Below are 13,958 nucleotides of genomic sequence, written 5' to 3'. Positions count from 1 at the left end.
GATGGTCTCGATCTCCTGACCTCGTGATCCGCCCGTCTCGGCCTCCCAAAGTGCTGGGATTACAGGCTTGAGCCACCGCGCCCGGCCGGTGCCAGTTTTTTAATACAGAGAGCATTAAAAGAATAATTCAGGCCGGGCACAGTGGCCTCACTTTGGGAGGCTGAGGTGGGCGGATCACGAGGTCAGGAGTTCGAGACCACCCTGACCAACATAGAGAAACTCTGTCTCTACTAAAAACAAAAAATTTAGCCGGACATGGTAGTGGACGCCTGTAATCCCAGCTATTCCAGAGGCAAGAGAGTGGCTTGAATCTGGGAGGCAGAGGTTGCAGTGAGACAAGATTGTGCCATTGCACTCCAGCCTGGGCGACAGAGCGAAACTCTGTCTCAAAAAAAAAAAAAAGAATAATTCAAATATGGATGTTTTTTTCCTTTTCAGGTTGTCTTGCTCTTCCCAAATTGAATTTGCAGTTTTTGACTCTTCATGACTACCTACTAAGGAACTTTAACCTCTTCCGCTTAGAATCAACTTATGAAATTCGGCAGGACATTGAAGATAGTGTCAGCAGAATGAAGCCATGGTTAGTAAATTTGTTCCACCTGTAATGCAGATATGCAGACAGTGACTAATAAACTTCTGTCAGAAACCTTATAAGTATATTTAGAAATAATATACCTGGCACAAAGGTGCCCTCTAAAGTAAGAGATATTTACTCTTTGAGACATTTTAAAATGTGAATTAACATACATCAAAAGTGCTAAAATATAAACCACATTTCTGGGTACTTGAGAATGGGGATGGGAGACTGGGGATAAGCGAGAAGACGTCATCATGCTCAGGAAGGGAAGGGGGAAATGTGGAGGGAGTAGGTCAGACCTTACTTAAAGGCTGATTGGAAGGCTAGGGGTTGGCCAGCAGGCCTGTACTAGGAGAGCAGGACAGTTTAAGTCTTGGAGGAAGCTTATGATAAAGGGGTGTTCCGTTAATCCAGCTACTCTTGTCACTGTTGCTACAGTATTCTCAGTCAGCCTCTCTAGGGGAATGGACAGAGGATTAGGGCTGTTGCCGCACATTGCATGGGGTGGTACGTTAGAAAATCTTCTCTGTCTCTCCACCCATAGATTCTGTGGAAGAAAGTAAATCACCAGGATTTACTTTTAGGGCCAGTTGAGTTGGTCTTGTTATTTGAGGAATTTTTCCACATAAACTCCACTCCCCACCTGCTAGCTCATGTCTTGAATTCCTTTAGCTAAGAAAAGTCTTTCATTCTGGTTGTTGTAGCAGCTCTGCATTACAAGAATTTGTAAGGTTAATTTGGTTTTATAGATATGGCTGACTTTAGGCAAATGCTCTTTATTCACTATTTCATTCGAAGTATGAAATTGATGGATACAAGTTACACATCACAAGTGATTATAAATGAGTAAAATACTATGAGGTGAATTTTTGTTACATTATATAATAGGACACCATGTATACATACATGATTATACTGCATTGTATGTGAAAAGCTGAACAGCTTTGGAATGTGAACTGACTCAGGTATCTTCCAGGCTTCTGCTTACTAATTATAGAGAGCTAACGCAGACACTGTGATTATGATCTATTTTTTCACTTCCATGTTTCATTTCATACAAAGTTCTATTTTTTAATTATTATGTGAAAAGTTATTCTGGGTGAGACTATAAAATACAACACAACACATTTTCGACTTAATAATCAGTTGAGTTCAGTAGGCAGGCGAGCACTGCAAAATTTGTATACCCACTGGCTAATCATTCCTGCCCACAGCTTTGCTGAAATTGTTGCCCATTGTTTGTACCCTGAGGGAGTGCTTGATCAGGAAACTTCTTTACAATTTATGGTTACCTTGAGATTATATGCTCAGATTCTGGGCCTAATTTTGGCCATTTGGCGAACTAGGGATTTATTAACTGGCAATTCAACAAATAGAATTCATTTATATTTTACTTAAATGCCAAGTGCAACAAAAATATTTGAGTTCTTTTGGTCTATTAATAAAAAAAAATTAAATTATACCATTTTCTGGAGGGGAAGAAAATGTGACTTTTTGGAGCTAATTCATTCACATTTGTAATAATAGATTTTTCTAAATTTGCATTTTTAATGCCCATCACTGAAAATTATTAAAAATGTTGAAACCTAAAACGGGGGCCAGGCTTGTTTCTGTTTCATGTATTTTAAAGATGAAAACTAACAGGCATTTTTACTCATTTTATGGTTCCAATGATTATGTTTTCAGGGTGCTGAAGCCCACTAACCAGCAGTAAGAGAGAATGTGATAAAGGGCCAGAAATCTATACTTTTTAATACTTCAAGTAGATAATATAACAAGAGAAAGGGGTAAGGGGAGTAGATTAGTGGTTGCTTGGGTTTGGTAACAGGAATTGACTGCAACTGGACAAGAGGGATCTTTTTAAAGATGTTGGAAATGTTCCACAACTGGATTTTGTGATGATGAATGCAAAACTCTGCAAATTTACTGAGAACTATGGACTTGTGTATTTATAGTGGATAAATGTTATGGTATGTAAACTATACTGCATTAAAGCTGTAAAAAATGGAGGAGGTGATAGGAAGTTGTATCACACAGTTTAGCCACTAAGTAATTCCTTTTAGACATTGTCCCAATACTAACCAAGCCATTGATTGCAGAACTTTATTTTTAATTAGTTTCTCTTTTTGGTGTTATGAAGTTCTACAATTTTTTTATTGTGACATAAAGTCTTTACATAGGAGGCAGTTTATCTTTGTAGGTATGTCGTATTCTGCAGTACTTCCTAACTTTGGAGTGCTGCTTCAGTTTTTATGTTACACATTTCTCAAATACAACTTTTTTAATACAAAAACTAAAGCACTAGTTAGACTAACATAAGAAGAAAGAATGGGCATTGGGATGTTAGTGGTTCTGGTTATTACAACTAGCTTGATTTTTTTTTTTTTCCTGCAATCCATAGCAACATCTTTTAAATGATTTAAATATGCTCTCTAAAGGAGGTTTTTGCATAGATATTATTTGTTTGCATGTTTTTAATTTTTTTTGAAATTGTAGCTTGTCCTAAAATGTATTCGAAACAGCTTATAGAAATACTTAAAATACAGAAAATAAAATATTAACAATTGAAATGGTCTTTGTGAGGAGGGTAAAAGGATAACAATATAAAATAAAACCAAGTAAAGAGGTCCTTCAGAAATGAAAGAGAAATAAAGACAGAAAAACAGAACAGAACAAAAACTGAGAGAGTTTATCATCACTAGACTGCCTTATAATAAATGCCAATAGAAGTTCTCCAAGCTGAAATACAAAGCTGCCAATTAGTAACATTAAGAGACCCTGAATAGCTAAAGCAATCTTGATCAAGAAGAACAAAGCTGGAGACATCATATTTCCTGATTTCAAATTATATTACAAAGCTACAGTGGTCAAAACAGTATGGTAGTGGCATAAAAACACATAGACCAACAAAAGAGAAAGCCCAGAAGTAAACCCACACTTGTACAATCATCTAATCTTTGATGCATGTGCCAAGAGTATACAATAGGGAAAGGAAAATGGTCTTGGGAAAACTGGATATCTACTTGTAAAAAAATGAAATAGGATCCCTATCTTACATGATACACAAAAGTTAACTGAAGATAGATTGAAGATTTTAACGTAAGACCTGAACCCATGAAACTCCAAGAAGAAAACAGGGGAAAAACTCCATAACATTGGTCTTAGCAATGATATTTGGGTGATACCAAGAGCACAGGGAACAAAAGCAAAAATAAGTAAGTGGGGACCACATCAAACTGAAAAGTTTCTGCACCGCAAAGGAAACAGTCAACAAAATGAAAAGGCAGCCTTACAGAATGGAAGAAAATATTTGCAAACCATATATCTGATTAGAAGTTAATATCCAAAATATGTAAGGAACTCATATTACTCAATAGCAAAAGACCAAATAACCCAATAAAAAATGGGTGAAGGACTTGAAAACATTTTTTGTGAGAAGATATACAAAGGACAGATAGATAAAAAGGTGTTCAACATCACTAATCATCAAGGGAATGCATATCAAAACCACAATGAGATATTCATACCTCACAACTGTTAGAATGACTGTTATCAAAAGTCAAAAGATAACAAGTGTTTGCAAGGATGTGGAGAAAAGGGAACTCTTATACGCTATTGGTGGGAATGTCAGTTAGTACAGCCATTATGGAAAACAATATGGAGGTTCCTCAAAAAATTAAAAATCAGAGCTCTCATGTGATCCAGCAAACCCACTTCTGAATGTTTATCCAAAGGAAATAAAATCACGATCCTGAAGAGATGTCTGCACTCTTGTGTTCGTTGCAGCATTATTCACAATAACCAAGATGTGGAAACAACTTAAGGGCTGAGTGGATAAAGAAAATGTGAAAATGTGGCGCGTGTGTGTACGTATATAAAAACACACAATGGGATATGATTAACCTTTTAAAAAGAAGGAAATCCTTTTTTTGACAACGTGGATCAACCCGGAGTACGTTATGCCAAATGTATTAAGCCAGATACAGATAGACAAAAACTGATGATCTCACTTTACATATGGAATCTAAAAAAAGGCAAATTCATGGAAGCAGTAGAAGGGCAGTTATGGGTTGTAGGTGGGGGAAATGGGGACATACTGGTCAAAGGGTCTAAACTTTCAGTTACAAGCTACATAAGTTTGGAGATCTACTATAAAGCATAGTGACTATTATGTTTTATGTACTTGAAACTTGCCAGGATAGGTCTTAAGTATTCTTACCACAGACACACAAAAATGATAACTGTGTTGGTAATGATACCACAGTGTATACATAGTTTAAAATATCACATTGTATTCCTTAAATATATACAATTTTTATTTGTCAAGTATACCTCAATAAAGCTGAAATAAAACCAAGTGTGCTACATTATTTATTTCTTTGATAAAATGGCTCAGCCCTAGAACGCTCTTACATACATAGGGTTAGCTTTTTTCTTAGGTTGGGGAGGAGATATTCCTCTACTTCTGTTTCTTTTCTGGACCACATTTGCCTGTTTCATACTATCATGTACCTGTTTCATGCTATCATATATACTTTGTATACTTTGAGAGTTAAAGGTTTTTTTTTTTTTTTTTTTTTTTAAGTTAAGAAATAGGGGTTACTAATATTAGGACTTAAATACTAGCTGAACTGTATTCCTACTTACTAGTTTTACTTGTCTAAAAGTTGGGGATAAATTATTTTTTGTTTGAGTAACCATCCATTTCTTTGGTTTTAGGCAATCTGAATATGGTGGTGTAGTGTTTGGTGGTTGGGCGCGAATGGCTCAGCCCATTGTGGCTTTCACTGTTGTTGAAGTGGCCAAACCCAACATAGGTGAAAACTGGCCAACCCGAGTTCGTGCAGATGTTACCATAAATCTGAATGTCAGAGATCACATCAAAGATGAATGGGAAGGTAATTTTGTATTTCAAAAAGTGACATTACCTTTTGCCTTGTTATGAACTTTCACTTAGAGCATTAACAAAGTACTTTTACTAAATGTTATCCTTTTAAGCTTTTATTAAACTTTATCCTTGAAATTTGATTTAAAGAATAGCAACTTTCTAATTATTAGTTTTAAAAATACCAGGGATCATACAAGAATATTTAGGTATCTTAATATTTTAATAAAAAGGATAAAATTGCATGCATATCAAAGTTTTGAAAACTGAAGTTTGCAAAGACTAGAGGAGAGCATTTTAAGTCTTAAATTTAGCAAGATAATATTTATGGATTTGTGGGATCAATATAAAAGAATAAAAATATTAGTGTTCACCAAAGAGTGGGGAGAAGGCCCACATATAACATGCAGACATGCAGAGCAGTAAGGAAAATTGGTATTTTTCAAAAAATAAAAGCCAAGGTGAAAAGAATAGAAATGCATACACTTTGTGGAAAATAAAAATACAAAATCAAAATTAGGCAAGCTCAAAAAGAATGTGGGGGTGGGCGGGGCTATAGTGAAACAACTCAGAAATAAATAATAGTTTATTTGCACCTAAGGCAGAAAGGCTAAAGAATCAGTGAAATCAAATGTACTGAAGGATATATAATAATTGCAAAGAAATTAAAGGAGTTATTCCTCCTATTTTTTGCTAGGCAAGATTTTAAGGATGAGAGTTCCATGTCAAAATTAATTTGTTTTGGAGGCAGATATGTTCAAAATTACTAAGTCCAATAGAATTAAAATGGTAGGACCTCTGCCAGAAGTGACATATGAACTGATTTCTATTAGGCAGTTTTATATTTTTCTCCCAGCTGTCCTGTGAGAGGTCTTACTTGATGCCCTGTTTTGAGAAACAGTAGTCAGTAGTTTTTACCTCCTTTTACTTTCTTGGCATGCCAGAAGGAAAGGGATAGCCCCTTAATGGATCTGTTTTCAGAAATTATTACTACCAGTGTAGCTGTTTATAATCATGGGAACTATATTGTTATCAAAGAATTCTGAAGGAATCCGGCAACAGAGCTAGCCAAATGTTTAACAAGTGCCTACGGTAGTGGGTATAGTTTGTGACAGATTGTTTTTATAACTCTTGTATTCTTCAAAAGAGTTTCATTCTGTGTATTACTCATCCAGAATAATGTGCGCCTTTACTATTGCTGAACCCCGAGAAAGCCATTAAGTTGCTGGAGAAGACCTCATATTTATTATTCCTTGAAGCGTAAGGAGATATTAAACACTGTTTTACACAGTGGGAAATAAACTGAGATAACTTACTGCGTACCCCCAGAAGTAGTAAATGGTTGGAATTTTGTTTATTTTAATGGACTCTTTATAGGAATTTATAGATGAGAGGTCCACATTTTGGTGTTAAGGAAAACAAAAGGATGTTTAAAAACAGGCCACATTCCCCATTACTGACTGCTTTCAGAAGGACATGAGGCAGTCTTTTTTTCTTTTAAACATCAGCCTCTGGTAGAATGAGAAGTGGAATGGGTACATTTTGATGGGCAAGATAGGGCACAATAGGGCATTGTGGGATGAGTGATAGTCTGGGGTGTGATAGAGAGAAAAGTGTTTTCTGGGAGGCCTGGGCCAAAAACCAGCCCCTATATTGATCACAGATAGGATAGCCAAATAGAAAATGGGAGCAAAAAGGAGAGATTCTGTAAACAATAATGATTTTTTTTTTTTTTTTTAAATGACAGAGTCTCACTCTGTTGCCCAGGCTGGAGTACAGTGGCACAATCTCGGCTCACTGCAACCTCCACCTCCCGGGTTCAAGCAATTCTCTGCCTCAGCCTCCCGAGTAGATGGGATTATAGGCACCCACCACCACGCCCAGCTAATTTTTTGTATTTTTACTAAAGACGAGGTTTCACCATCTTGGCCAGGCTGGTATTGAACTCCTGACCTTGTGATCCACCCGCCTCAGCGTCCCAAAGTGCTAGGATTACAGGCATGAGCCACACCGCGCCCGGCTGAATCTTGTTTTATAAAAGTAAATTTTAAAGATTATTAAACTAAATACCATAAAACATTCCTCTTCTCCCTTTGGAAAGGTGTGAACCTCAAACCCTTATCTTCTTCAATATTCTCACTTAAAGTTAAGGAAACAGAATTCATGAAATGGAAATGCCAGATTTGCTCCAGAAAGCACTGCTAGGATAGGGTGGATACAAATGGTTGCAAGGACAGAGAGAGTTGAGCTCATTGAAATAAAGGATTTTAAAAAATGGGGATCTAAGATGTCCCAGAGGAAAGTGGTTTGCTTTAGGAAGGAACAAGAGGTCATCCCTCAGTGATGCCAAAAAGTACCTCCTATCTTGGTAGAGGATAAATGACTTCTCAGGACCACTTCTTTGGCTTTAAGACTTAGAAGTTTTAATGAGCTGTACAGATCAGATGTCACACAAGTAATACAACTCAGATAGTAGAACCATTCCCATTCATTCTCATTACTACTCTTGCTGCTTTGCATAGAATTTATTGGGAAATAATTAAATCAGTATTATGAATAGAGTTATTATTTCTACCTTTACCCGTACTCTAACCAGTCCCCCAATTAAAACAAACCAACATATTTTCAGTACTATTGGCCATATACCCACATTGTTGATTTGATTTCATTGTGTTTGTTGTTAACAAGGTTATGAGCAAGCAGACTGTTTACATTTACATTTATGTCATATAATGGCTAACAAAAGCATTGGAAATGGAATGAAGATTAAGTGGTGTAGCATTACATGCTGTGAGGTCTAATTTTATATCCTTGTCTTCCAGTTTCTCTACTTTTAATGGAACTGGGAAGCCCGTTGAGTTCATTATTGGGTCTAGTGACCAAGAAACTATGGACTTTGGCACAAGTGTCCTATTTCTTCACATTCACTTATAAAAATGTTCAGTATTTGCCAAATATATTCAGCCATCTTTCTCAAAATTGTATCTGTAAACAATACTTTTTTGCCTTGATGAATTATTCTTGAGTTGACCTGTTTTAGTGAAATACAATTAGGCTGTCTTTGGAATGACACTGATAGATAGTTTAAACTGGTATTAAAAACCTGCTAAATATGCTATAGATGGATTATATGCCAGCCATATTTTTGGTTACTTATTAAGAATGTTAAAAATAAGAATGATGACGAACATCCAATTTTGGAGCTGTAGCATGACTTGGAGGGCTTATTCAGTAATATATTCATGGCATGAGTGTTTCTAATTTTAATATAAAGAGGTTTTCATTTCAATTAATGCTATGAAATATTGAGTATTAAAGATTATAGAAAAGCCCATAATTGTGTTACAATGCGATAATAATCGTTGGTCACTCATGATATCTCTCTACCAAAGATAAGAGGTAGAGAGGCAAATAAGAATTTGCCTACAAAAGACTGAAAACAATGAAATTCTAATAAATGGAAATGTCTTTATGTCTTACCAGGTCTTCGTAAGCATGATGTATGCTTTTTAATTACTGTACGTCCCACAAAACCTTACGGCACTAAGTTTGACCGGAGGAGACCTTTTATTGAGCAGGTTGGCCTGGTTTATGTCAGAGGCTGTGAAATTCAGGGCATGCTGGATGACAAAGGACGTGTCATTGAAGATGGTATGGTGGCATATATTTTTGAAAGAGTATGTGTATAGAATGATACATTTCTTTGCCTTTTTTCCTTTTTTGCTTCTTAGATATTTTTTAGTTGTTTTACCTACTAAATTGACAAAAGATTTTGTATCAAATATGTCTAGGGTACCTACCATGCAGTTTTAGATATAGGTAACATGGTTTCAAAACTTTTTTTCCCCCGAGACAGAATCTCACTGTGTCACACAGGCTGGAGAGCAGTGACGCAATCTCAGCTCATTGCAACCTCTGCCTCCTGGGTGCATGCGATTCTCCAGCCTCAGTCCCACTAGTAGCTGGGACCATAGGCATGTGTGACCATGCCCAGTAAATTTTAGTAGTTTTTGATAGAGATGGGATTTCCCCATGTTGCCCAGGCTGGTCTCAAACTCCTGAGATGAAGCAGTCCACTTGCCTCGGCCTCCCAAAGTGCTGGGATTACAGACGTGAGCCAGCACCGCACCCGGCCAGTTAAAAAACTTCTATGTTGGATTTTGGAAAGGACAGTATCTTTTTTTTTTCTTTTTTTCCCCCAATGTCATCCAGGCTGGAGTGCAATGGCGTGATCTCAGCTCACTGCAACCTCTGCCTCCCAGGTTCAACCAATTCTGCCTCAGCCACCCGAGTAGCTGGGATTACAGATGCCTGCCACCGCGCCTGGCTAATTTTTGTATTTTTAGTGGAGACAGGGTTTCACCATGTTGGCGAGGCTGGTCTTGAACTCTGGGACAGGACCTTTTGAAATCATCTTTATTCAAAGCTTTTTAAAATATATAATACTTGACATTTTTTTTTTTTAAGAAACACTAAATACTTCTTACAGTTGTCTAAGCTTTTTTGTGTTAAATGGTATATTTTTTCTTCTTAAATTTGACTGTTTTAATTCATTGTAGTGGTGGTTCTTAATTGGGAACAATACTGTCCTTCGTTTGGAAATGCATAGTGATATTTAGGTTTTCAAATGACTGGGATAGAGGTGAGGAATGGTAGGCTCTTGGCCTTAGGTAACTATGAGCCAGGGATGCTAAATATCAGAACAGAACTAAAAGAATTGCCCTGCATAAGATGCCAACTTTACCTCATTTAAAAATACTGCTTTACAAAATTAGTTATTTGATTTCTTATGTGTATCACTTATTATCCCTTTGAAATTCTTTCTTCTGTTGTCCTGACTTCCTTTATAATACTTATTATTAAATTACAACTGCATACATGTCTAGTGCTTATTTTATAATTTGGTTGTTAAACTTTTTTTTTCTTGAGACGGAGTCTCACTCTGTCACCAGGCTGGAGTGCAGTGGCGCAATCTCGGCTCACTGCAACCTCTGCCTCCTGGGTTCAAGTGATTCTCCTGCCTCAGCCTTCCTAATAGCTGGGACTACAGGCGCCTGCCACCATGCTGGCTAATTTTTGTATTTTTAGTAGAGACGGGGTTTCACCATGTTGGCCAGAATGGTCTCGGTCTCTTGACCTCATGATCCACCAGCCTCTGCCTCCCAAAGTGCTGGGATTACAGGCATGAGCCACTATGCCCCGCCGGTTGTTAAACTTCTTTTGAAACTTCAGTCAGTTTCTGCCGTCTGTGGTTTAGAGATTATATCGTTGTTAAACTGCTGATGATTAGGTTATTTATCTCTAGAATAAAAGAAAATAGGAGAAGGGAATGGCAAATGGATGGAGTAAGCATAAGGCCATATAATAGAACCAAAGTTGGAGGTCTAAGACCCACCCCACCCCGCATGCCCAGAAGAGGAGATATGTCAGAGAGGAAAGAAAAGGCTCTGGGCTTTCAACCATTAGTATCCTACATTTCTGTGTATGCGAAATTTCTTTTCGTGCTGGTTATATTAGGTATGGAATGTGGAAGGATGAGAAAAGTGATAAACCTCTGTCAAATTAAGGAATAGAAAACTATGCCTTAAATTCTAAAATACATATATTTAATTAGAAAATATTTATTGAATGCTTACTGTAGGTAAAGCAGTAGTGGGAGCTATGAGTGACAAAAGTAAAGTTCTTTGACTTCTAAGTGTGTGGCTTCTGAGTGTGTGTACAAATTATTGCAAGTCATGGCGTTGCATCGTAAACGTTACATGACTGCTATGGAAGGAAATAGTAAGAATTTAGAGGCCGGGCGCGGTGGCTCAAGCCTGTAATCCCAGCACTTTGGGAGGCCGAGACGGGCGGATCACGAGGTCAGGAGATCAAGACCATCCTGGCTAACACGGTGAAACCCCGTCTCTACTAAAAAAAAATACAAAAAACTAGCCGGGCGAGGTGGTGGGCGCCTGTAGTCCCAGCTACTCGGGAGGCTGAGGCAGGAGAATGGCGTGAACCCGGGAGGCGGAGCTTGCAGTGAGCTGAGATCCGGCCACTGCACTCCAGCCTGGGCGGCAGAGCAAGACTCCGTCTCAAAAAAAAAAAAAGAATTTAGAGAAAGAAGAAAATACTTTCAGCTTAGAATTGATGTGGGTGAGTGGGGGCATTCTAGTTTGGGAAAAATGGTTGGAGTTAAGCCTGAACCATTTACTCACCATTTCTGGAAAAAAATACTGTTGACTTACTTTGATATTTGAAAAATATATATTTTATTTAACAAACTTTTTCAAATTGTCCAGGACCTGAACCCAGACCCAATCTTAGAGGAGAATCAAGGACATTTAGAGTGTTTTTGGATCCAAACCAGTATCAACAAGATATGACCAATACTATACAGAATGGAGCAGAGGATGTGTATGAAACTTTTAATATAATAATGAGGAGAAAACCAAAGGAAAATAACTTTAAGGTAATTTGGGGGCTATGTAACTAAAAGTACTATGTCATAATTTAAGTAACTTTTATGACGTAAATACAAAGATATTTGGTTAGAGGAAGATTTGTTAAGAAAATAATAATTACTGCTTTTATTTTTACTATAAGCAGTCCTCTTAAACTTTTAACATTGATGAAATATAAAAATTTAAAGAAATTGATTTGTTAAATTATTTTGTCTTTTGAGGAGTTTAGAAACTTCAAATATAGATGAATCCACATGTTATTAAGGGTCCACCTCCTTTTTTGCTTTTTGTATATTAGGTACTCAGCTAATGCCCTGTTGTGAAGTGAAGGAAAGCTTGCTTACTTGTTTACTGGGGCTTCTTTTTTGAATCAAAAGTAGGTATACTTCCTAGTCACTTTAAGAAGACAGATATGGAACCTCAAGGCTCTGAATTACTATATGATATAATATATTTTTAGTCATTAGTAGGAAAGGGAAGTTTAGTGGCTCAAGTTTTACTTTCAGAATAACTTTGTGGGGAGAAGATTTTTATTAAAGGATAGTTTTTTAAAACCATTATTTGAAACTATATTATAAAACTTAAACATTGAACAATTCTAGCATTTGATAATATGTAGCTTTTGTAGAAAGAATGCCTTCCTTTTCTCTTTCTCCGAAAGTGCAGCACTTCTTAGACGTTCCTGTCACTTTATTACTTTTATGTAACCCTGTTGTTGTGATTGAAAAAAAGAAAACTTTTCAAACAGCAGAACTTGTTCTTCATCTCTCCCTGTTGTTGAACACAAGTGGAGATATCCTTGATTTCTCTTTGTCTCATACTCTAACTCTAATCCATCAGTGAGTCTGATTAGCTCATCACCTCTGCTGATGCCATGTCCAAGACACCTTTATCTCACACATCCCTGCCTCTTGTCTGTTCCTCCCCTTACACATATCCACATAATGGCTGAATAATCCTTTTAAAATGTGAAAGATACCTTGATACCCCCACTTAACATTCTTTAATGTTTTTCCATCACATTAGAAAGTTCCTACCATAATCCAAAAGGCCCTATCATTTTCTGTCTTCTGGCTACCTCTCCCAACATCATTTTCTAACACTTTTTCCTTATTCACTCCATGTCAGTCACACTGTCATTTTTGCTGTTTTTTAAAATAATCCAAGACTTTTCACATGGTGTTCCTTTTACTTAGATAATTATCCCCAGGTATTTACATAGTTCATTTCCTCACCTGACATGGGCAACCCTTTTTCAATGTCACCTCCTAAGAGAAGCCTTCCCTGGCAACCTTACCTAAAGTAGCATCTTATCATTCTCTACCCTATTCCCTATATTTTTCCTCAGAGCCCTTATCGTAACTGATGATTATACATTTGTTATGTATCTGAATTCTCCATTAGAAAGCAATGAAGCAAACAAATCTATGAGGGCAGGGTCTTTGTTTTGTTCTCCAGCGTGTCTTTAGCACCTAGAACTGTGCCTATTATATAGTGTATTCTTAATAAACATTTATTGAGCGAACAAAGGATGGAGAAATCTAAGAGTTTCCAAGTTTTATAGTACCTATGACTGTCACAGTTGATCAGTTTTCAGTAAATAAATCTCAGTTACTTTACTGAAAACTAAAAAATTATTTTCTTATACTCATATGTTTGTTTTATTTAGTGCCTACTGTAAGTCTGATATTGTGCTAAAATGAAGCTTATGAAGATGAATCAGATACAACTTACACCTTTAGAGAAGTTAGAAATCTAGACAAATGCTTACCATGAACAGTTAGAAGGTATCAAAAGCCATAAAAAGACTGTGGATGAAAGTGTCCTGAAAGTTCAAAGGAGGGATTTAGTTTCTGATTCAAGAAAGAGGGGGAATGATTAACTTGCCTATGTTTAGGAAAAAAAGAATGCTCTTTTAGTGTCTTTGGTGTTTCATTATGTACCTGTGTAGCATCGCTCATTTATTGCCTTTTCTCTTTTCCAGTTTGTACAACCTGTGCTAATCTGGATACTTTATTTTTTGCCTAGACAGTTATAATAGCCCCCTCTT

General features: G+C 36.8%; 1 protein-coding gene across 1 annotated transcript in view; it reads left to right on the top strand.

The window, feature by feature from the left end:
* The window catches only part of AQR (aquarius intron-binding spliceosomal factor), a 118,092-nt gene that overhangs the window by 57,458 nt on the left and 46,676 nt on the right, over window positions 1-13,958 (top strand). Inside the window, exons 16-19 of the mRNA XM_011992691.1 lie at window positions 439-580; window positions 5,297-5,475; window positions 8,946-9,113; window positions 11,747-11,916. Coding sequence (XP_011848081.1) covers window positions 439-580; window positions 5,297-5,475; window positions 8,946-9,113; window positions 11,747-11,916 — 659 coding nt within the window. The remainder of the gene's footprint in view (window positions 1-438; window positions 581-5,296; window positions 5,476-8,945; window positions 9,114-11,746; window positions 11,917-13,958) is intronic.

Source organism: Mandrillus leucophaeus, unplaced genomic scaffold (genome assembly GCF_000951045.1).
Source record: "Mandrillus leucophaeus isolate KB7577 unplaced genomic scaffold, Mleu.le_1.0 Scaffold417, whole genome shotgun sequence".
Taxonomy (NCBI): domain Eukaryota; kingdom Metazoa; phylum Chordata; class Mammalia; order Primates; family Cercopithecidae; genus Mandrillus; species Mandrillus leucophaeus.
The sequence above is the reverse complement of the archived record's forward strand: the minus strand, read 5'-3'. Positions and strand labels throughout refer to the sequence as shown.